Raw genomic sequence first — 20,074 nt, 5'->3', positions numbered from 1 at the left:
TTCTCTGCTTGCGTAAATAGACATCGCTCCCCTGCGGTCCATGTCACAACGCTGGCTTGCACCAAGGGAGGGGCCGGCCCACTGATTCCATTGCAGCATTAATGGCGCACTGAGGGTTCCTAGTGTTGTCCGAGGGTTCGCCTTCTAGAGAGTCAACCTCCCTCACTCCCAGAGCCGCCGGTCCTAGAGCGGAGGCAATACGTTCGTCTCTGCTTGGGCACAGTCCCTGGCAGCCAGAGATCTGCTGTGACGTACGTCACCAGGTTTTGTCCCACAGACGTCTCTGAATTTTGTTATCTGTGGATTCCTGGTGAGTGTTCAGAATTTGAAGGTTTGCTCCGTTGTGCATGGGCAGCCTTCGTTCTGGCATTTCCTAACTCCTGGGCTCTTGACTTTGCAACTGTAATGTTCTTTTTAACACATGTCTTGTGTGTAATAAGTAAAGAAAGCGTGACTCAGAGACGGAGGATGCTATTTGCCTCTGATGTGACGCCGGTGTGACTGATGCAGAGATGTCTGCAGAGAACCTAGGAATTGTCACCTCAGTACCCGTGCAGGGTTAACTCAGTGCCCAGCGATGCGGATTTAATGGTCACCATGGTTAACTATTTCATTCCTTTTGTCGGAAAGGAGAGGAAGGGTCACAGATCATCACTAACTTGGGAGCTTGTTTGTGAGGACTCAGTCATCAGCAGTGACTCAGCGGGGGCTGATATTGAATAATGTGGGTGGAGCTTGGCAGAGTTTTACCACTTTTTTTTCCAGTTTGACCCCTATCCTCACTTGGGTCACTCCTATAAAAAGGGGGAGGGATGGTGTCAGAACCACTATGTTTAACTAAAAAGTCACGAGAACAGCAGCACTGGCTCTTTATGAACCAAGAGCTAGAAAAGTAAAGCAACTCAGAAGCTAGAAAGGCCCCCTAAGCCAAGAAATATATGGATGCTTCCAAAGTTTGATTGCTGGGTTTTTTTTATGAAATCTTGGTTCGGCACCAACCCCACAGTGCGTTTCATGGCTAAGTCACCAGTCCCGAGAACAGAACTTGCCACACATTGTAGTGTAGGTTGACCTGTGGACAACAATAGTCAAATATTTGATGGTCTGGCTGGTTAAATCTGTGGTGACCCAACAGTACCTGCACAGGCGAGTGTCACATTGGTCCAGAGCAGCATCCTCACCTTGGGACTGTTGGAGGAAAAGCTGTGACGTTATGGTGCCAATGTCTAGGCAGCTATTCTGCTTTTGTTTAGATTCAAGAGCCCATCTAGTCTCGGTGTCTACTCCTCCGTCCCTGTGACAGTCCTGCCACCCCCACAGCAACCCAGCATCATCGCTGTGAGGTGCCAGACTGTTACCGCGTCAGGTGGGGAACAGGCTGCAGGAGCCCATGAACTGCCGAGCCTTGATCGTGACTCCTTCCCATGCACTGAGAGAGGAGAGCTCTCGCTCATCCAGCGGGACGGTTTGGTTGAAATGGCTCAGTCCCATGAGTGGTGTTGGTAGCTCTGGGGTCTCCGGATCCCGTCCGTCACGGGTCTGAGTCCTTTGAAGTCCAGCAGAAACTGCTTTGTCCCCCAGCTCCTCTCTACTCCCGTTTTCCTTCTGCCCTCACCTAAGCTCAGGCCTCGCTTGTTAGAGGCGTAGCTCCTGCTCCATCCTGCACTCTGCCATGCTGCTCACCAGCCAGGCCTGCGCGGGGCTCTGCAGTGATGGTGGCTTAGCCGCTGGCACCACCTTCGGGGAGTCTGTGCCATAGTTGTCGTGGCTCTTAAATTTACTCCACCATCACTTCTGTGCATCTGCCTCAGCCCCACCGCTGCTGTGTCTCCTGCTAGCTTTCCTCTCCCAGGAGCTCCTTTCGCTGGCTTCCCCACGTACCAGCTCTCCAGAGGCCAGCATGTGCAAAATGCTCCTGCTGTGCCCACCTTCTCTCGTGTGAAAATCGTGTGACTCCATCCTCTGTGTCACTACACGCTCATGGCGAGATCCAGCCCCTCCTTGGTTTAAAGCCCAGGTGACCTACTGCATCTTCTCACTCACTCCCTCCTCTGACCTCGCACTGGGCTTCCCATGATGGGGGTGACATCCTTCTTCCCTGCAGCTCCTGCCACTCTCTGGGACAGCCTCCCTGAATCTCTGCACCGCTCCTGTTTCCAGAAGCCTTTTCTCCCTGGCCCACTTCTCTCTCCCCCTAGTGTCCTGTTTCACTGGAACCTTGGTAGCGCCGCACTCTGGGGAGCGTCTGGATGTTCTGTTACATGCTGTGTATCCTCAGCTTCCCATCTTTACTCTTCGTCCTGCCCTCTCTCAGCTCCGCTGATCCCTGGAAAGTATTCGGTGTCCTCATCCGCCCCGTCCCAGCGTCTCCTCTTTCCCAGCTCCCTTAGTCTCTCCGCCATTCCTTACCCTCTCCTCCGGGGGTCATGCTTGTTGCTCTTCGTTGCTCCTCTCGTGTTTTATTGCGGGCTTTCCAAGCCCTAATCCACAGAGGGATCGATCGTGAGGATTGACACCCACTGGCCCAGGCTGTTAGTGGTTCTGATGCAATCTGGAGATGTGCCTCTTGAAGCCAAAGCAGCTCCCTTGCGCCACTCATTTGTCCCCTGACAGCTGCAGGACTTCCAGGTGCATTGTTTTCTCTTCTGTCTCTTGTCAGATACTGACGTACATGGACGGGACAGTGAAAGTGCCGGAGACGTACCTGAAGAACCGGACTGGCTTTGTGTACCCCATGCCTTTCTTCAACATTTCCATTGCCATTAACAACACCCAGGAAATGGATTCTGGCGAATATATGTGCACGGTCAACATTCTGGACGAAGAGACCATCAACGGGAAAAATATTGGACTCATCAACCTCACCGTTCTGGGTAAGTTCTGGGTCCTCGCGCTCTCCCTCCCAGCCCTGGATGTGCCCTTTTGGGGCTGTGAGGGCTGATGCAAGGCACCAGGGTGGGCCCAAATGGGATGTGCAGCTCCATGCTGGGCAGTCTGTGACAGCACCACTTGCAGTGGGCATCAGCTGGCTGCTGTGGGGGACGGGAGAGATGAAAGATTAAAAACTGTTCCTGTAACAGACTTGAGTTTAATTGTCCAGAAGCTGAGGGTTGTGGTCTGGACCACAGAGACAGTCAGTTACCACGGTAATGAGTGCAGTGTAAAAAGGAGAACTGGATAGGGTCTCTTGTCATGGTCACATCCCATAGCCCAATGCACTAACATAAAACCTCATGACCGAAGGTAAAGAGCGAGTGCCTCAAGGTGATACGCTAGGTCCCGGATTGATTACTGGTGATCCAGAAAGTGAAGGTGTGGGGAGCAGTAAGGCAGCGAAATTTGAAGATGACAGTTATTTGGGTTGTTCAGGACCATAAAGGATTGCGAGACATCTCAGAGACCAAACCAAGCTTAGGGGAAGGGATAGCTCAGTGGTTTGAGCATTGGCCTGCTAAACCCAGGGTTGTGAGTTCAATCCTTGAGGGGGGCCATTTAGGGAACTGGGATAAAAATCTGTCTGGGGATTTGGTCCTGCTTTGAGCAGGGGGTTGGACTAGATGACCTTCTGAGGTCCCTTCCAACCCTAATCTTCTATGATCACATGAAATTTAATGGTACTAAATTCGAGGGAGAAATGTAAGCTATTTGTACATCTTACAGGGTTCTCAATTACCTGCATCAACTCAGAAAAGGGACCTGAGCATCTCTGCAGATAGCTCAATGGAGCCTCTGCTCAATGCACAGCTGCAATCAAAAAGCAAACGAGATGTAAGGAAAGGGATGGAAAATAATTTGGAAGATGATATAATGTCATTATAGCAATCAGTAGAGCAGCTGGGTGCTTTGTGCGCAGGATATTGCAAAGCTGGAGGTGGTTCAGAGAATGGGACAGGACTGGACAAACACTATAAAGAGAAACTGAATTTTGGGATTATTTTAGAAGGGAGATGAATAAGGGAGGGACACGGAAAGTCTATTGAATAATGACTAGTCTAGAGAAGGTACATTGAGAGCTTCTGTTCTCCTACACAAATAAAGGGACGGTAACTAATTTAAAGGTGGCAAATTCAAAACTGATAAAAGCAAATACTTTTTCACTCAGTGCATAATTAGCTGTTGGAACAGCATGGCATTGACACCAAGAATTGAACAAGAATCAAAGAGAGATTGGCCATTTATATGGTCACCTAGAAGTTAATGCCAAGAAGTTTTTTGGGAGGGCATTAAACCTCCTGCCTCAGGGCTTGGGCTGGTCTCTGATTGCTAGCGATCCGGATGAGGCCTAATGTAGGGGCAGATCACAGCACATCATCATGCTGTGCAGTTCTTGCATCATCCTCTGCCACTGTCAGACAGGATACTGGGCTCGATGGACCTTGGGTCTGATCCAGTCTGGCAATGCCTGTGTTCTGATGTTGTAACTGAGACTTTCCAAACAGCCTAGGGGATTTAGAAGCATGTCTCTCATTCTAGTTAACTGAGTGGCTTGTTGCATTGTGGCACTAGGGCCTGGCATAAATCTTGAACCGTAGCAATACTGAATGTGTGGGAAGTCTTGAAAGATCAGAAATAAACATTTAAATGGAACCTCAGCACAACTCCATCCCCTGCTGTTGTCTGCTGACAGCTCTCAGGATCTGGCTGCTGCTGCCCTTCAGCCTGGCACAGCAAGACACCTCTAACCTGACCAGATAAGAAGTTGGTTTCAGTGCAGTAAACCTACCATTGGAACACGGGATACTGCAGGTGCTGTGCTGTGTGGTTGCATTGGTGCTTTAGGGAAACGAACCATTTACTGGGCATTGCAGATCCATCTGGAGCCGGAGCGCTTTCCTGGGTTGTTCACAATAACAGCTGATGAGGGATTTCTCTACAGCGTTGGCAGCAGAGCCAGGGCTAGGAAAGTGAGGGTGCAGGTTTCAAGCTTACCTGACTGCTCTGGATTTCAAGTATGGATTTGTTCCGTGCTGCCTGTGGCCAATAGATGGCGCTGTTTCTTTTTGCAAGTTCCCGCTGGAACTAGGCCCTATAATGTCCACATTCCAAAGGCACTAACCCGTCTTCTCCTCCTGCTCTCTCCAGTTCCTCCATCCCCCCCGATGTGCCAGATCCATGGGAAACCCTACCTTGGGGGCAACGTCACCATGAGCTGCAAGTCCTCCTTCAGCAAACCCAGCCCCAAGTACACCTGGCAGCGCACCGCCCCCAACACCCAGGTCTTCTTCGCACCCGCCCAAGGTAGGAATCCCAACCCTGAGTGCACCAGGATCCTGGCACTGACGGGCTGCAGGCAGGAAACCCTGATGCTCTCACCAAGGGGTCTGAGCGGCTGGGGCAATGTGGGAGAAGGGGGAGGAGGATCATTATCAGCAGGCACTGGCTTCCCCTGTGGCATTTGCCTGGCTTGTGGCCAGTTTGGAGCAGGTCCATGGACCAGGCATTCCGTGCTATCAAACAGCTGCACACGTGTGCCAGGCACCGGGGGTAACGTTGTAGCATTAAACTAATGGGTGTGTTCTATTGTGTGTGCGCACCCGGCTCCATTCCTACCCAGCTGGGCCAGCCACCTGGGGGAATGTGCATCTGGCGGCTCTGCAGTTTAACATTCCCACCGCTTGGGGAGAACACTGTGTTCAGTCTGACTCTCTCTCCCTCCCACAAGCTCTGAAATGGCTGGACCTCGCTGGGTTGAATTCTCAAGCTAAAAAAATCCCCATTTGGGCAGAGCCCGAGCATGGAAAACGGCAGCCCAGGGAGGTGACTGTTCTGAGCACACGGAGTCAGGGGATTTGCGTGGGAACTTCACGCGCTGCCACATCCAGAGCTGCAGAGGGGTGGAGAAAAGGCCAGGGAGTCCTAACTCGGTCGCAGATGGAATCTTTCAAACTCCCTTCTTTGATTTGATCCTCCCTTCTCTCTCTGCCTTGCTGGAAGTCACGTGTGTTCCTTACAGGGACCCTGGTTCAGAAGGGTAGTGACTGTATAACAGAGGGGAAGGGTGGCATTGCGGTTAAGTCAGGGACTGGGAGGAGGGAGATCTGGGTTGAATTCCCAGCTCTGTCACCGACTTTGAGTGGCTGTGGGGCAAGTCATTGAATGTCTCTGGCTTCAGCTCCCCACCCTTCCTTTCCCCTGTCTATGAAGCACTGGAATGGGTTACCTAGGGAGGTGGTGGAATCTCCTTCCTTAGAGGTTTTTAAGGTCAGGCTTGACGAAGCCCTGGCTGGGATGATTTACTTGGGGACTGGTCCTGCTTTGAGCAGGGGGTTGGACTAGATGACCTCCCGAGGTTGGATGTGGGGGTTAGCTTGGGCCTCTCTAAGAACTTATTTTAATATGCTCATGGAAAGTTACAGGTACGGGTGTGACTCCTGAGTCAGGCTAGGAGGAGAATACAACATGTGCACTCAATAGCTCATTTCACCGAAGGATCTCCAAGCATTTCCGTATCCATTAAGCTAATACCTCTGTGAAGTCCTCACTCCCAGTCAGGTTCTTGAAGAATCACTGTCCTACCTGGTGGTTATAGATGTGTCAGTCCCAGGATATTACAAAGACCAGGTGGGTGAGGTAATAGCTTTTATTGGACCAAGCATCTTTCTCTCTCACCAACAGAAGTTGGTCCAGTAAAAGATATTACTTCACCCACCTTGTCTCTCTACATAGTTTCGAGCACAGTAACAATTTTGGCAGGTAACAACATTCGTCACAACCCCTTGCACGCATCAGTTGTCTCTGGCTCTCCTGCCACCATCAGCCTTACACTAACCGCCTGGCCAAAGTTACGCTAATTATGCTCAGGGCTGACGAGAAGGGGGGAAGCTGGTACAAATTACCGGGGCCTGGCGGTCCGGAAGGGGACCCGGCTTCATCGGCACTGTTTAGCCCGTCCACCCTTGCTGGGGGGGCCCAAAATTTTTTTTCACCGGGACTCGAACCTGCTCTTGGCAGCCCTGATTATGCTTCTCTTGTTACGATGGCCGAGAGGGTTGGGGACGCTTTGCCTGACCTCCGGGATGAGTGTCATTCCAGTTGACAACAGAGCTTCTGACATTTCACAGCTGTCTTGCAATACACGCATTCCTCCATTGCTGCTTCACACGGCGCCTGGCTCTGCAAAACCTGCTCAGTTTATTTTTACTGATGTCCAGTTTTTCAGCCACGGCACATGAGCTGTTTCTCGGCTTTTCTTTTCCTTTACTACCTCCTGACTTGTAGCATCTCGGCCCTGTAGGTGGGGCCTGTCCTAGGACACTTCCCTGGGCCTCAGTATTCGCTGCCACTTCCTATCTCTTGTGCCTGCCCCCGGCTGGGCTCTAAGACGAGCTAAGAGGGTGGGTTGCTTGTAGGGATCTTCCCCTCCTCACGTCTGCTTACCTGCAAACAGCAATGGAGGCTAAGCGGCCTCCCGCCACACACACACTGCTTTGCAGGGGCGTTACACGTGCCAGTGCTTGGCACAAACCATCAGGCTACCAGATTGGTGCACAGGGAACAAATATCGGGTGCCAAATGCATCGCTAGCATAACTCCCCTGGAGCTGGTGGGATTGGGACTGGGAAGAGTTGGGCTCCTGATGCCAAGGCTCTGCTGCGGAATGTTTCCTCTATTCCCAGCCTCTCGGGAAGAATAGCTGAACGGCTCGGATGGCTCCCAGAGACTCGTGGGTGATAGCTCAGTGGTTTGAGCATTGGCCTGCTAAACCCAGGGTTGTGAGCTCAGTCCTTGAGGGGACCACTTAGGGATCTGGGGCAAAATCAGTACTTGGTCCTGCTAGTGAAGGCAGGGAGCTGGACTGGATGACTTTTCAGGATCCCTTCCAGCTCTATGAGATAGGTATATCTCCACATATATATATATATATATATATATATATGTGTGTGTGTGTGTTAGAACCCTGGGTAACTCATCCAGCAGGTCATCAGCCAGCTTCCCATCAGGGTCTTCATCACTAGCATTATTCATTATTACCGCAGTCCTCAGGGACCCCCATCAGGCTCAGAGCCTGTGGCGCTAGGTGCTGTATGAACAGAGGGGAGACGGGCACTGGCTTTTAATTTGTGAAGTGTGACGAGGGGAGGGGACATTGCCGGGGGTGGGGAAGGTGTGAAATTTTCAAGTCACTCAGGGTCCGCCTGCCCTGCGCAGGAAGCTGTGATTGCTGCCTGGGTTGGCAGACCTGTGCCAGCTGTAATCCAGCTAGCCCCAATAACCATGGTAGTGAAGGTGCGGTGGCACAGGCTTCAGCCTGGCCTAGCTGCCTCCATACCAACCCACTCTGTGTCACTACTCGGGTTGCTGGGTATCTACTCGGGGTCCATGCTGTTCCCCTTCCTTGCGCTCGCTAGATTCAAGCGGACATGGGTGTGCCTGCCACATGACAGGCGCACCTGAATGTGTGCGGTAGCCGTACCCTTCGGCTCTTTGCAAAGCTGTACCCTCTGTGTGTACGTACCCTGTGGGCTGCTCTACAGTCGGCAGAGCCCCAGTCAGCACAGGTCTGAGGAGGATACGCAGGTGTAATCTCTTGCTGCCAGGCGATTGTGACCTGTGGCGATTGTGCAATCGGTTTTCTGTGGGTCCTTTTTTGTCCTCCCTCCCGCTCAGACCCCTTCCACTTTTCCACTTTGAAATACATTAGTTACTATGGAAACAGTGTCGCTGGTGTAAGTGTAGCTTAATAACGTGCTGAGTGCAGTATAAAGCGAGGGGAGGTGGAGGGAGGGGTGTCCCCTGGCACAGCCTTCGTGCCCCTGGCTAGTCACCACTAGCCAGGCCTTTGCTGATCCCTAAGGTTTCTGCATGGGGCAGAGTGTGGCACGATCTGCCTTTGTGGGCTCCAGGGTGGTTGGCGCTGTCCTGTCCCCTCTATGGGCGCTGCTCAGACTCCCCTAGGTTTCTCACTGCATAACTCCACACAGCACTGAGATTAGCCAATGAGACCTTAGGAGCTTGTCTTCACTGCAGTCAGTGTAGACGGACCCAGTCTAGTTTTGATCCAACTACTTCAGATGCCAATGACAGCGAAGCTGTGGCAGCATGGGCTAGCCACTCGAGTACATACCCAGGGCCCGGGTGGGCGTGGACAGCCCGCCCTGCCACTTGTGTTTATGGTTCCCGAGCTAGCGAGATCAAAGCTAGCGCCGGTGTGGCTCCGTGTGCAGCAGTCACGCCTTTAATTGCAGTGTGGACATAGCGAGAGCTGAACAGCTGGAGGCTGCTGGTGGTAGGGCTCCGATCTCATGGCCCTGGTTAGAATCTGAGTTTAACCATGGTGCCAAACCCATCTGGCAACTGCAGTCTGCGGCTTTAGGCACACGCAAAAATCTAAATAAACCCTGCAGCTGACACGTGTGTACCATAAACTTAATACAAAGCCTGCAAACCTAAGGAGGCCAACAGAAATGTGCTACTGTGCCGTTCAGTTAATGGAGCCATTCACCCCCTGAGAAATCACTATGCCACTGGAGTATTACTCCCCACCCCAGACTGATACCTCCTTTCTGCCCCTCCCGTCTTCCCCGCAAAAACCTGGCAGAATAAATAGGCTTGCTTGCAAGTGCTAAAGGCCAGTAGGCTTGGGCCGTGTCAGACTGTAGAGTGAAGGGCCCTGGTTCAGTCTCCCTTGATGCTGGCAGGGAGGGTCTTGCCTTGGCAGCTGGCTCTGGTTACTGACTGGGGATGTTGCCTTTTCTGATTGTGCTCTGTACTGGAGCAGATGGGAAGCTAAGGAGCACCCTGGGTGCAGCCATTTGCTGGAAGGTTTGTTCTGGGTGAATGGCTGTTCGCCGGGCTGGCACTTGCTGCTGCAGCCTGTTTCCAGCAGCAGACAATAGCTGCCACTGAGCAGCTCCTTTCCAAAGCTCTGGTGAGGGTTAAACCCTCCGCTGAGCCTGTGATCCCCAGTGCTGTGTTCCGAGGCTGCCCCGAGGCTTACACCGATACGTGTCGCGTCAAACAGGCTGCGTCAGCAATGCGGGTGCCGCTTTGGGTTCTGCCGCAGTGACGGAAAGGCAACACGGGGGCCCTGCAAGTGCCGTCTCTTCTTATGCCAAGCTGGCAATGGGCAGGATTTGTGGAAAACAACCCCCGCATGGTTCAGAGAACATCTCTCTTAAAAGAAACCCAGCGGTGTGAGGAACGTACGCAGCTGGACACTTTCACTGGTTTGCTATCAAGGCTACAAGCGCCTGCAGCTGTGGGTAAAGTGGGCTAAACGTCCCTTCTTCACTGGGAAGGGACACAGCGCGCTCTTTGTTTCAACAATCCTTTCGAAAGGGGATTAAATTTCTGACCTTTCTTGCCACAAGCTCCACCCCCATAGAAGCACCTACACCTGTGATACAGACAGTCTCTCTCTTTCTCACACCCTGAGCTCTGGGTCACAGAATACTGCAGTCATCAGAGAGGCAACAGCACGGGGGATTAACCTTCAAACAGCACCTCTTTGCCAAAGCATTCCCTTGTGAACAGCGTGGTCCTCGCTGCTGTGTTAGGAGCAGGGCTCTCGAAGCAGGGGCAGAAGGGTTTAGGGTTTACTCATTTAAAAGCTTTAAATATTGTGCGGTGCCGTAATAAACGGGGGTTGTTTTGGTCAGTGAGCCAGAGTGTTGGGCATGCAAGCGGCAAACGGGGAGTTTATTTTATTGTGCTGTTCAATAATGTCACTTTATGAAAATGGCTGAACTCCAGTATAATACATTTACACACGCACCATTTCAGTGTGAAGCAGCGAAGGTTGCCCTACACCTGTCTCAGAACCACAAACGCAAAGCACTATAATGTTAAGCCACTTAACAGTCCATCCCCTCTCCTCCTTCACCCACACGCATGCTGTACCACTGTGACAGCTACTGCACACCACATCGCAACCTCATAGACTTTAAGGTCAGAAGGGACCATTATGATCATCTAGTCTGACCTCCTGCACAATGCAGGCCACAGAATCTCACCCACCCACTCCTGTAACAAACCCCTAACCTTAACTCTGCCCTTTTAGAGATGCCAGCCTCCCAGCTGGTGGCTTTAATACACTTGCGCCTCTTGCACCCCATTGGCAGGTGGGATGAAATGTCATTGAACGGTGATTTAGACTCTCCGGATCTCTTGTTCTTCTTTGTGAATTTTGCAGACCTCACGAGAGGGACCCTGATGCTAACAAACCTCTCCAAGGAGATGTCTGGGACGTACGTCTGTATGGCAGCAAACGTAGCTGGCAGTTCCAAGTGCAACATCACCCTGGAGGTGAATTCACGTGAGTACGCTCCCTGAGCAGCAGGCACTTCACTTCTGGAGCCTTGGTGGGGGTGGGGACGTGGCCATTAGACCTGCCGTTTAATGCATGAAGTGACCTAGATCCTTGGAAGGGAGAGTTAGCCCCAGGAAGGGAGGAGCCTGGGAACAGCTGAGGGATTCCAGTCCGCTCCGAAGGGATGCGATGTACTTGTGACCTGGGAAATGTTGCTGCAGACCTGGAGTGCGTGAACTATGTACAAGATTGGGGGATTATTAATAAGGCTAAGACTTTTTTCACAGTTATTTTTAGCAAAAGTCATGAACAGGTCACGGGTAATAAACAAAAATTCACGGAGGCCGTGACTTGTCCTTTGCTTTACTACAAATAACAGGGGGCAGAGCAGGGCTAGGTAGGGGAGAGGAATGGAGTCCCACGGGGGCGGGAGACTGACAGGCCAAGCCCCCCGTCATGGCAGGGCGAACAGCCTCGACTCCAGTAACTGCAGCAGGGAGCGCAGCCAAGGGGGGGCACGCAGCCCCCGCTCCAGAGCAGGCCCAGCCGCAGGACAGGGGTGCCCAGCCCCCACTGCAGCCCCCGCCAAGCCATGGCTGTGGGGGGTGGCCCTTGGAAACCGCACGCTGCAGCCCCAGGTGAAAGCCGCAGGGCTGGGGCGCATGGCCCCACCCACAGCCCCGCCCAGCCAGGGACGCTGCGGGGCTGGAGCGCCCAGCCGCAGCCACTGGTGGAAGCCACGGGGCTGGAGCTGCACGGTCCTGGTTCCAGCCAGCCCCAGTTGCAGTCCCTGCCGCCTCCTCAGTAGCGTGGCTGGGGGGCGGGGGGAAACGAGGCAGTGGCCGCTCCCCCACAGAGCACAATTTCTTGGCGCCTTTTTAATTTTTACTCACCTGGCGGGAACGGGGGGAGCGATCCAAAAAAAAAAAGTCGCCACCCGCTGCGGCGCTTTTACTCACCGCAGGGTGGCACTTCGGCGGCGGGACCTTCACTCGCTCCGTGGGTCTTCGGCAGTATTTCGGCAGCGGGTCCTTCAGTGCCGCCGAAGACACTCGGAGCGAGTGAAGGGCCCACCGCCAGATGAGTAAAAGCGCCGCAGCGGGTGGCACCTTTTTTTTTCGATCGCTCCCCCTGTTCCCTCCACCTGGCTATGCCACTGCTCCTCCTGAAGTCCTAGAAGTCACGGAGGTCCAGTAAAGTCACGGAATCCGTGACCTCCGTGACTAAATCGTAGCCTTAATGAACACTGTTACCGCTAGCAGCACGCTGCACAGATGGCAGCAATGGTGAATAGGATCCTGGAGGACATCAAGGAAGGGGATTTCTGTACCGTGGGGCGGCCCCACTCCTGAATCAATGGGCTGTCCCCACCACTTCTCCTTCCCCCATTCCAAAACAAGTGGGAGAAGCCCAGCTTTGCTGTGCAGAAGCCAGCCAGGCCAGCCCCTCTCACGCTGACTTGAGTGTTGCATATCTCTGGCCCTGGCGTTCCTCTCTCTAAGCTCTCTTTCTCTCTCTCGTTCTCTGTAGCGCTCAGTGCAGCCGTGATCGCCGGAGCCGTGGTGGGGTCTCTCATTGGAGTCGGCTTAATTATCTTGTTTGTTCTCCAAATGTTCGTCTATCGAAAGAAAAAGAAAGACACGCAGGAGGAACTGGCCAACGAGATCAAGTGAGAATCCCCACATTGCTTGGCAAAAGCCCACGTGAAACATCCCAGATGCAGTCCCTCTGTGGCCTCTTGACAGCTGGTCACAGAGCTGCATGGTCAGACCCACCCTGCTGGAAGGGAAGATGAGTGTTAACTGCCGGAAAGGCATCATGGGCACAAAACCACCATTCGCTTTGAGGCTGGGGCTGCTGTTACAGGGTTGCCAACTCTCAGGAGCCCTGTGCTATTTGGTGTTTGTAATAAAGCCCCAGCTCCCAGAGTCATGCAATTATTGAGAGACTCTCGTCTTTCATGTAAAAAATGTTTCTAGCCCTCTGGAATGAGGAGAAAAGCTTGAAAACAGACACCTAAAGGTTAAAAAACAGAAGAATTTAGCCTAACAAAGATGATTGAGGTGACTTGATTACAGACTATAAGTACCTACAAAGGGAACAAATATTTAATAATGGGCTCTTCTGTCTAGCAAAGAAGCTAGACAAATTTCAGATTGGAAATAAGGTGTCAATTTTTAACAGTGAGGGTAATTAACCATTGGAACAATTTTCCAAGGGTTGTGGTGGAGTCTCCATCACTGACAATTTTAAATCAAGATGGGATGTTTCTCTATAAACTCTGCTCTAGGAAATATTTTGGGGCCGGTCTCTGGCCTGTGCTATCCAGGAGGTCAGACGAGATGATCACAAAGGTCCCTTCTGGCCTTGGAATCTATGAATACTGCTAGTAGCTCTGCTCATAGTTAAGGTTACCTGACACTTTCCATTATAAGACTCTGTTTTCAGTTGCATGTAACTATGGGAAACTTTAACCATGTAGGCTGAACTTTTCTAGGACAGGTGTTTGCCTCAGGCTGAATTGTGTTCCAACCAAAATAATTCAGCCATTTCTGAGAATGAGATTAGGGAAAAATACATTGTTTTGGCCATTAAAAAAAAATTCTTACAACCTTTCAGTTAAAAAGCTCCAGTGCCTCCATGCTTTAGCGCAGGGGGTTGAAATTTGGCCTGGGGGTCACTCTGATGTCAAGCATGTGCCTTTTGCTGTTCCTATGAAAATTTACCTAAATTTGGCCAACTGATGAGCCTTTGAAAAACCTCAGTTTGCACATGCTTAGTAAAGTTCTTAGTTTACCAGCTAATGTCACCGAAGATTCCATCTGCACTGAGCATGCTCCATCCCCTCACAGTTCTCACGTGTGAGCACATTTCACATGCACCGTCCCATGTGCACAGAGCAACTGAGCATGCTCCATCCTGGGGCTGCAGGGGCTGAGCAAGATTTTCTTTGCAAGTGCCCCTGCTCCCAGGGCTTGCAGCAATTTGGGCACAGGAGCTGAGAGCAGATGGCCTGTCTCCCCTGTGTAATCAGTCCCATCCTCCCTCACTGGCACCCAAGCAGCAAGAAGGAAAGGGAGGAACCGGCTTGACTGGAATGCTGGGAGGGGGTGGGGGCAGGATATGGGGAGAGGAAAGTTGGAGGAGCCATGAGGAAAAGAGGGGCAAGAGCCCAGAGTGGGGCAGAAGCAGAGGGATTCAGGAGACAATGCAGGGCAACAGAGAGGGAGGAGGACAGACAGGGTGAGGGTAGCTGGGTCTGTAACCACTAGGGAACACTCCCCCCAGAGCTTGGAATTGAACCTGAGAGTCCTGAGTCTCTATATTCCTCTGCTGCCCGAAAATAGCTGGGAAACCTGCTGGCAAAGTCTCTCATCACTCTCTGGTGCTTGCTCTACATAGAGGATAACAGCCAACTACTGCTACCGGTTGCTCTGTGAGCTGGGGTGGTAGAGGTCTGTGCCATGGATGTAAAGGTTAACTTTTAGGTTGCATGGGCAGCCTTCAGTCGAAAATTTCCCAACTTTGAGTGCTTTGACTTTACAATCTTAATGTCCCTTAGATGGCTTTTAATGTAATTTGTTATCAGAATCAAATATTCAGAGTCCAAACGCCCAGCAGTCCAGTCTGCAGGCAGCCTCTGCTCAGGATCACTGGACCCAACGCTTGCCAGTCATTTGCCATCTGCTTGTAGGTTCCCTGTTGGTGGAATGGCCCGTTTGGAGCGTTTTCTGGGAGGCGTGTTGGTACTTTAAGTCTCAGGTCTAGTTTCCAGTAATGCTCGGCTCCTTCCATGGTTAGGAGTGAGGCCAGCAGGGAATGTGAATACACAGAGACCCTGTCTGCTGTCGCTGGCTCCCGGCGCTGACTCCATCTCCGCTTTCCTTTTCAGGGAAGATGCTGTGGCTCCAAAGACGACACCTTGGGGTAAAAGTTCCAGTTCTGACATTGTCTCCAAAAATGGTACCTTGTCGTCCGTGCACACCACCCGAGACCACAAACTGTACCCGTCCAAGCCTGCTTCAGACACAGCCTCCATCACCACCGCCGCCGGCAGCACAGTGGGCTACAGACCTCCCTATAACCACCCGAGGAGCAGAACCCTGACACCCACTCCCAGCTTGTCCAGCCAGAGCCTGCCCCTCTATTTCCCGCCAGGAATGAACGGTAGCCATTACCCGAGCACGGTGCCAAGCAACAGGAACACTCTGCATAGGACAAACGGTGCACAGCCGCAGGCCCCCCGGCAGGAGCCCACTGTCCCTCAAGGGCTATCCACCTCTACCCTTACCAGAATGGGTGCGGTGCCAGTCATGGTGCCTGCCCAGAGCCAAGCAGGGTCCCTGGTGTAAGCATCCAGCAGCTTGGGTGCCCTCTGTATGCTGGAGAGGCTGGGGAAATGGCCATTAATCCCAAGCAAAACAGACTGGAAACATAGCGACCAAGCCACCTCCGAGCTCCTGTGCATCAGGGCTGAGCATGTGAGGGGGAGCCGTGCACACGGCATCACGCACAGACTGCGGGAGCTTCCCACGGACAGGCTTCCTCAGATACACACTCTGCCAGCTTCCAGTGTTATCCTTCCAAACGCCTTCCGGCCCTGGCCCACTCCCCCTGAGGGCTAGGAGCCAGCCCAGGTCCCCTCCGTGTGGGGAGGCCGCTGGCCTGCAGACTGTTTACTGAAGAAATGTCGCTGCTCTTGGTGTTGCTACTTCCCTGCTGTGGACTTCAGCCCCCGCTGCTTCTTGTAGGACAGGGGTTTTCAATCTTTTTTCAGCTGCGGACCCCTAACAAATTTCGGATGGAGGTGCGGGCCCCTTTGGAAATTCAACCTGTGTTCTGCGGATATAGGTGTTGGAACAATTTGTACAGTGGGGGGGTGCTGAGAGCCATTGAACCAAACTGTAACCCCTGTGTATGATGGAAACCACGTCAAGCCAGGGGCTGCAGTAGCACCCCTTGCCCCCGTAGTTCTGGCACCTATGTCCGCGGACTCCTCCCAGAGACGTCTTAGACTGCAAACTGGCTGAACAGAATTCAACTGTAAATGTTGCCCGTGCTTGGCACGGCATTGGCCGCCACGTGAGAAAGGGCCCTGGGCTTGCCTGGTGACGGCAGCACTTCCGGGGATTGACCTGTGGGTGGGGGTATTCACATACATTTGGTTGATCGGAAAAACGGAATGCCTTTTCTGGGATCCGGAGCTTTGGTTTCATAGTCACCTTTCGCGATAGTCTGTGGGCCCCCAGGGTTGAAAACCGCTGTTGTAGGAAAAGCCCTGCTGAGATGAGAAGGTCTGAACCCATCCCAGAGATTTCAGCGTCAGGTAGAACTTCCCTCGGGCTAGCACAGGGCAGGGCTGCAGCTGGGCTGACCCCAGCACAGGCTTGGTTATTTCCAGCTTGAGGGAGCCATCACCACAGGGCTTGAAAGATCCACTTGCTAGTTGCGGGGAGACCGGACTGCTCGGCCAATGATGTCTGTGGGATTCAAGCTTCTGCTTCCACCTTGTCGCTGGGAGGGGACCTCCCGCATGCGACCCCACAGGGTGCCACCTTGTTGGTGCTTGGAGGGAGTTTACCCACGGCTGGCGAATGCCAGCCACAAGATGGCGGTCGGCCTGCGCCTTGCTTGGAGCAGCAGCCCAGGGTCTGAAGCGACTTGCTGGGGAGAGGTGACATAGTGGAGAGTCCCCTTGGGCTATGGGGTCGGCAGGGGGGAAGAGTGCCCCTTCCCTGTCACCAGCTGGTGGAGGCACAGGGCCTTGGCTGGGAGGGCTGTGTGGACTCGGGGGCTTTGCCCCCTGGTCTTGCTGTGAAGACCTGCCCTCATTCCTGGTCTGCCCCTGGCTTGTAGCTGCAGCCCTGTGGCTAGTAGGTGTTGGGCTCTGCTTGCCCAGACTGACACTCGTAGATCCTGTTCTGCCTAGGCCAAGGGACCCAGCCCCACCCCATCATCTGCTCTCTGAGTGCTCCAGCCGCCAGAGCCGCCTGTTCCAAGTGTTGGGAGGCAGGCCAGAGTCTCCCCTGGGGTCTGTTGTCCTCCGCTGGGACTCTCCATGGAGCTGCACTTTGTAAAGATTCCCCCAGGCTCCTGAACCCGAGGCCCTGCCCTGCCACGGGGAACAGGGCCTCCGCGGCTTCCCTCCAGGCAATGGTTGTGAGCATGTGCTACTAACCTGCGTGTCGCACTCTAGAATAACCTTATAGTCTAATATCCTAACGACTGATTTCTAAGGACGCCTTCAGCATTTGAATTCATACTGTGCAATTATTACTTTGGTTTATTTAATGGACTCCTTAAATCTTGTGTATTCACTTTATTTTTTTGATAACACATAATTTATTCCTGTAGATACTAACCACACTTCCAGCCTGGGCTGTATCCCCTCTGATCCATCTCATGCTGGCTGTTTCTAGATGTCCATCAGACCCTTCTGTTGGGTGCGATGGGGAGGGACTGAAAGATTATTTTTCTGTACAATTTCAAAATGTAATATTTTTCATAAGTGATCATTAAAAGTGTTTCTGTTTTTGTATTTAAAATAGGGCCGTGCTAGCTGTGATTCCGGGAGGAGGTGCAAGCGGTAAACAGGAAGGGCTCAAGATCTTTGCCACCTCCTCTCGCTAGCTCTTTTTGTAGGTAAACAAAGCTGTATGCAAACGTTGTGCTAGTAGCTGCCACAGAGCAGCATAGACCATGTTAGCAACACCGCTCCCCCAGCCAGATCAGGCACCTAATGCAAATGAACTGCCGTCAGTCCTACTTCATCCACAAACCAGCGTTGTCTGAATCAAAGAGAGAAAAGTTCAGAGATAAGGGGCTGGCAGGAACGGAGGAATAGCTGGAACCAAATTATGGAGCCACAGAACCTGGAGAGTCTAAGCCAGGGGTGGCCAACCTGAGCCTGAGAAGGAGCCAGAATTTACCGATGTGCATTGCCAAAGAGCCACAGTAATACGTCAGCAGCTCCCAGTGCCTCCCATCCACCGGCAGTGCCACCTCCTCCCTCCCCGCACCTGATCAGCTGTTTTGTGGCATGCAGGAGGCTTTGCAGGGGGGAAGGGGAGGAGTGAGGGCATGGCAGGCAAAGGGGTGGAGTGGGGGCAGGGCCTGTGGCAGAGCCAGGGGCTGAGCAGTGAGCACCCCCGGCACATTGGAAAGTTGGCGCCTGTAGCTCCAGCCCCGGAGTTGGTGCCTATACAAGGAGCCGCATGTTAACTTCTGAAGAGCCGCATGTGGCTCCGGAGCCACAGGTTGGCCACCCCTCTAAGCACTAGAAGGAAGATGAACTGTTCAGTGTAATACCAGGGGGATAGAACAAGGGTTACATAGGAAAAGGCTCCTATCAGCCACTCAGAGGGAAGGAAAAGCTAATTATCTGCTTGGACCAAACTGAATTGCTCTTCTTAGCCCAAGCCAGGCCTCTGATCCACTATTCTTCTTGAAAACAGTCTGCAAATTGCTGTACAGAGTCTGAGGGGAAATCTTATCATAGAATCATAGAATCTCAGGGTTGGAAGAGACCTCAGGAGGTCATCTAGTCCAACCCCCTGCTCAAAGCAGGACCAACCCCAACTAAATCATCCCAGCCAGGGCTTTGTCAAGCCTGACCTTAAAAACCTCTAAGGAAGGAGATTCCACCACCTCCCTAGGTAACCCATTCCAGTGCTTCACCACCCTCCTAGTGAAATAGTGTTTCCTAATATCCAACCTAGACCTCCCCCACTGCAGCTTGAGACCATTGCTCCTTGTTCTGTCATCTGCCACCATTGAGAACAGTGGTTCCTATCTCTCCAGATGCCCGTATGTCACCAGGGTCTGAGCACCTCACAGCCGCACATGGATTCATTCCCTCAACACTGATACTTAGGGCTGCATTATCCATGTGGAAAACTAAGGCGCAGGGAGCAGAAGTGAATGGATGATGGTCGTACAGAGAGTCCGTGGCAGGTCTGGGAATTGAACGCTGCTCCTGTGTGCCTAAGTCCAGTGCCTTAGCTACCAGGCCACTCCCCGGAACGCTGAGCGGGTGACACGCCCAGAACGTCGTCACTCCCCAAAGAGGAGGAGGTCCCTCGTTTGCAGGGTTATCGATGCAACTCTAGACGAGGGAGAAACTAGAGCTGAGCCAATAATTGATGTGTCGGTTTGGAGCCCAGCCCGAGAAAATCCCCGAAGAAATGTGGTTTGTGTCAAACCGAAACCTTTCAGGTTTTCTCACCCAAATAAAAAAAACAAACAGAACAACATTTCATTCAACCTGAAATGAGATGGGCTTGGGGTTAGTTTTTGGGTGGTTTTCCCCCCTGTTTTTGTTGTTTAAATATAGCAGCTCAATTTCCAAATGAAACATTTTGAAATGAAAAGTCAAAACCTTTTGATTTTGAAATGGTGAAAACTGGTTGGTTGAAATGGTGAAAACCCTCCTGGTCTGCCCTGGCAAATCTCCTTTTTTTTTTTTTTTTTTTTTACCGAAACTATTCTCTGAATTCAGGCAGAAATTGTGAACCATTTCAGTGCCCTGAAAAATGCAGCTTTTGCCAAATCTGCTGTTAATCAAGAAGCATTTGCCCAACTCTAGTAGCTGCACTTGCCAGTCTTGGATGGTCCAACGACTTCTTGTCCGCATTGACCTGTCTGACCCTGTGACCTCTCGTTAACCATCATTCGTTCTCCATTCCTGGAGCATTCCAGTTACACTCTGATCCGCTCTCTCTACTCCCCACTTGCTTTCTTTCTCTAACCAAACCGATGGAGATAAACTGGCCAGGAATAAAATGAGGCTGGAAATTCGAGGCAGGTTTCTAACCATCAGAGGATGGA

The 20,074-nt window shown here is 52.3% G+C and overlaps 1 protein-coding gene across 1 annotated transcript in view; it reads left to right on the top strand.

Annotated features, from left to right (window-relative positions):
• Positions 1-17,793, top strand: part of ESAM (endothelial cell adhesion molecule) — a 93,774-nt gene extending 75,981 nt beyond the window's left edge. Inside the window, exons 3-7 of the mRNA XM_044997294.1 lie at positions 2,660-2,873; positions 5,083-5,238; positions 11,132-11,254; positions 12,779-12,917; positions 15,141-17,793. Coding sequence (XP_044853229.1) covers positions 2,660-2,873; positions 5,083-5,238; positions 11,132-11,254; positions 12,779-12,917; positions 15,141-15,600 — 1,092 coding nt within the window. The 3' untranslated portion in view covers positions 15,601-17,793. The remainder of the gene's footprint in view (positions 1-2,659; positions 2,874-5,082; positions 5,239-11,131; positions 11,255-12,778; positions 12,918-15,140) is intronic.
• The last annotated feature ends 2,281 nt before the right edge of the window (positions 17,794-20,074 follow it).

Source organism: Mauremys mutica, chromosome 22 (genome assembly GCF_020497125.1).
Source record: "Mauremys mutica isolate MM-2020 ecotype Southern chromosome 22, ASM2049712v1, whole genome shotgun sequence".
Classification (NCBI taxonomy): domain Eukaryota; kingdom Metazoa; phylum Chordata; order Testudines; family Geoemydidae; genus Mauremys; species Mauremys mutica.
This window is presented reverse-complemented; position numbering and strand designations above follow the sequence as displayed.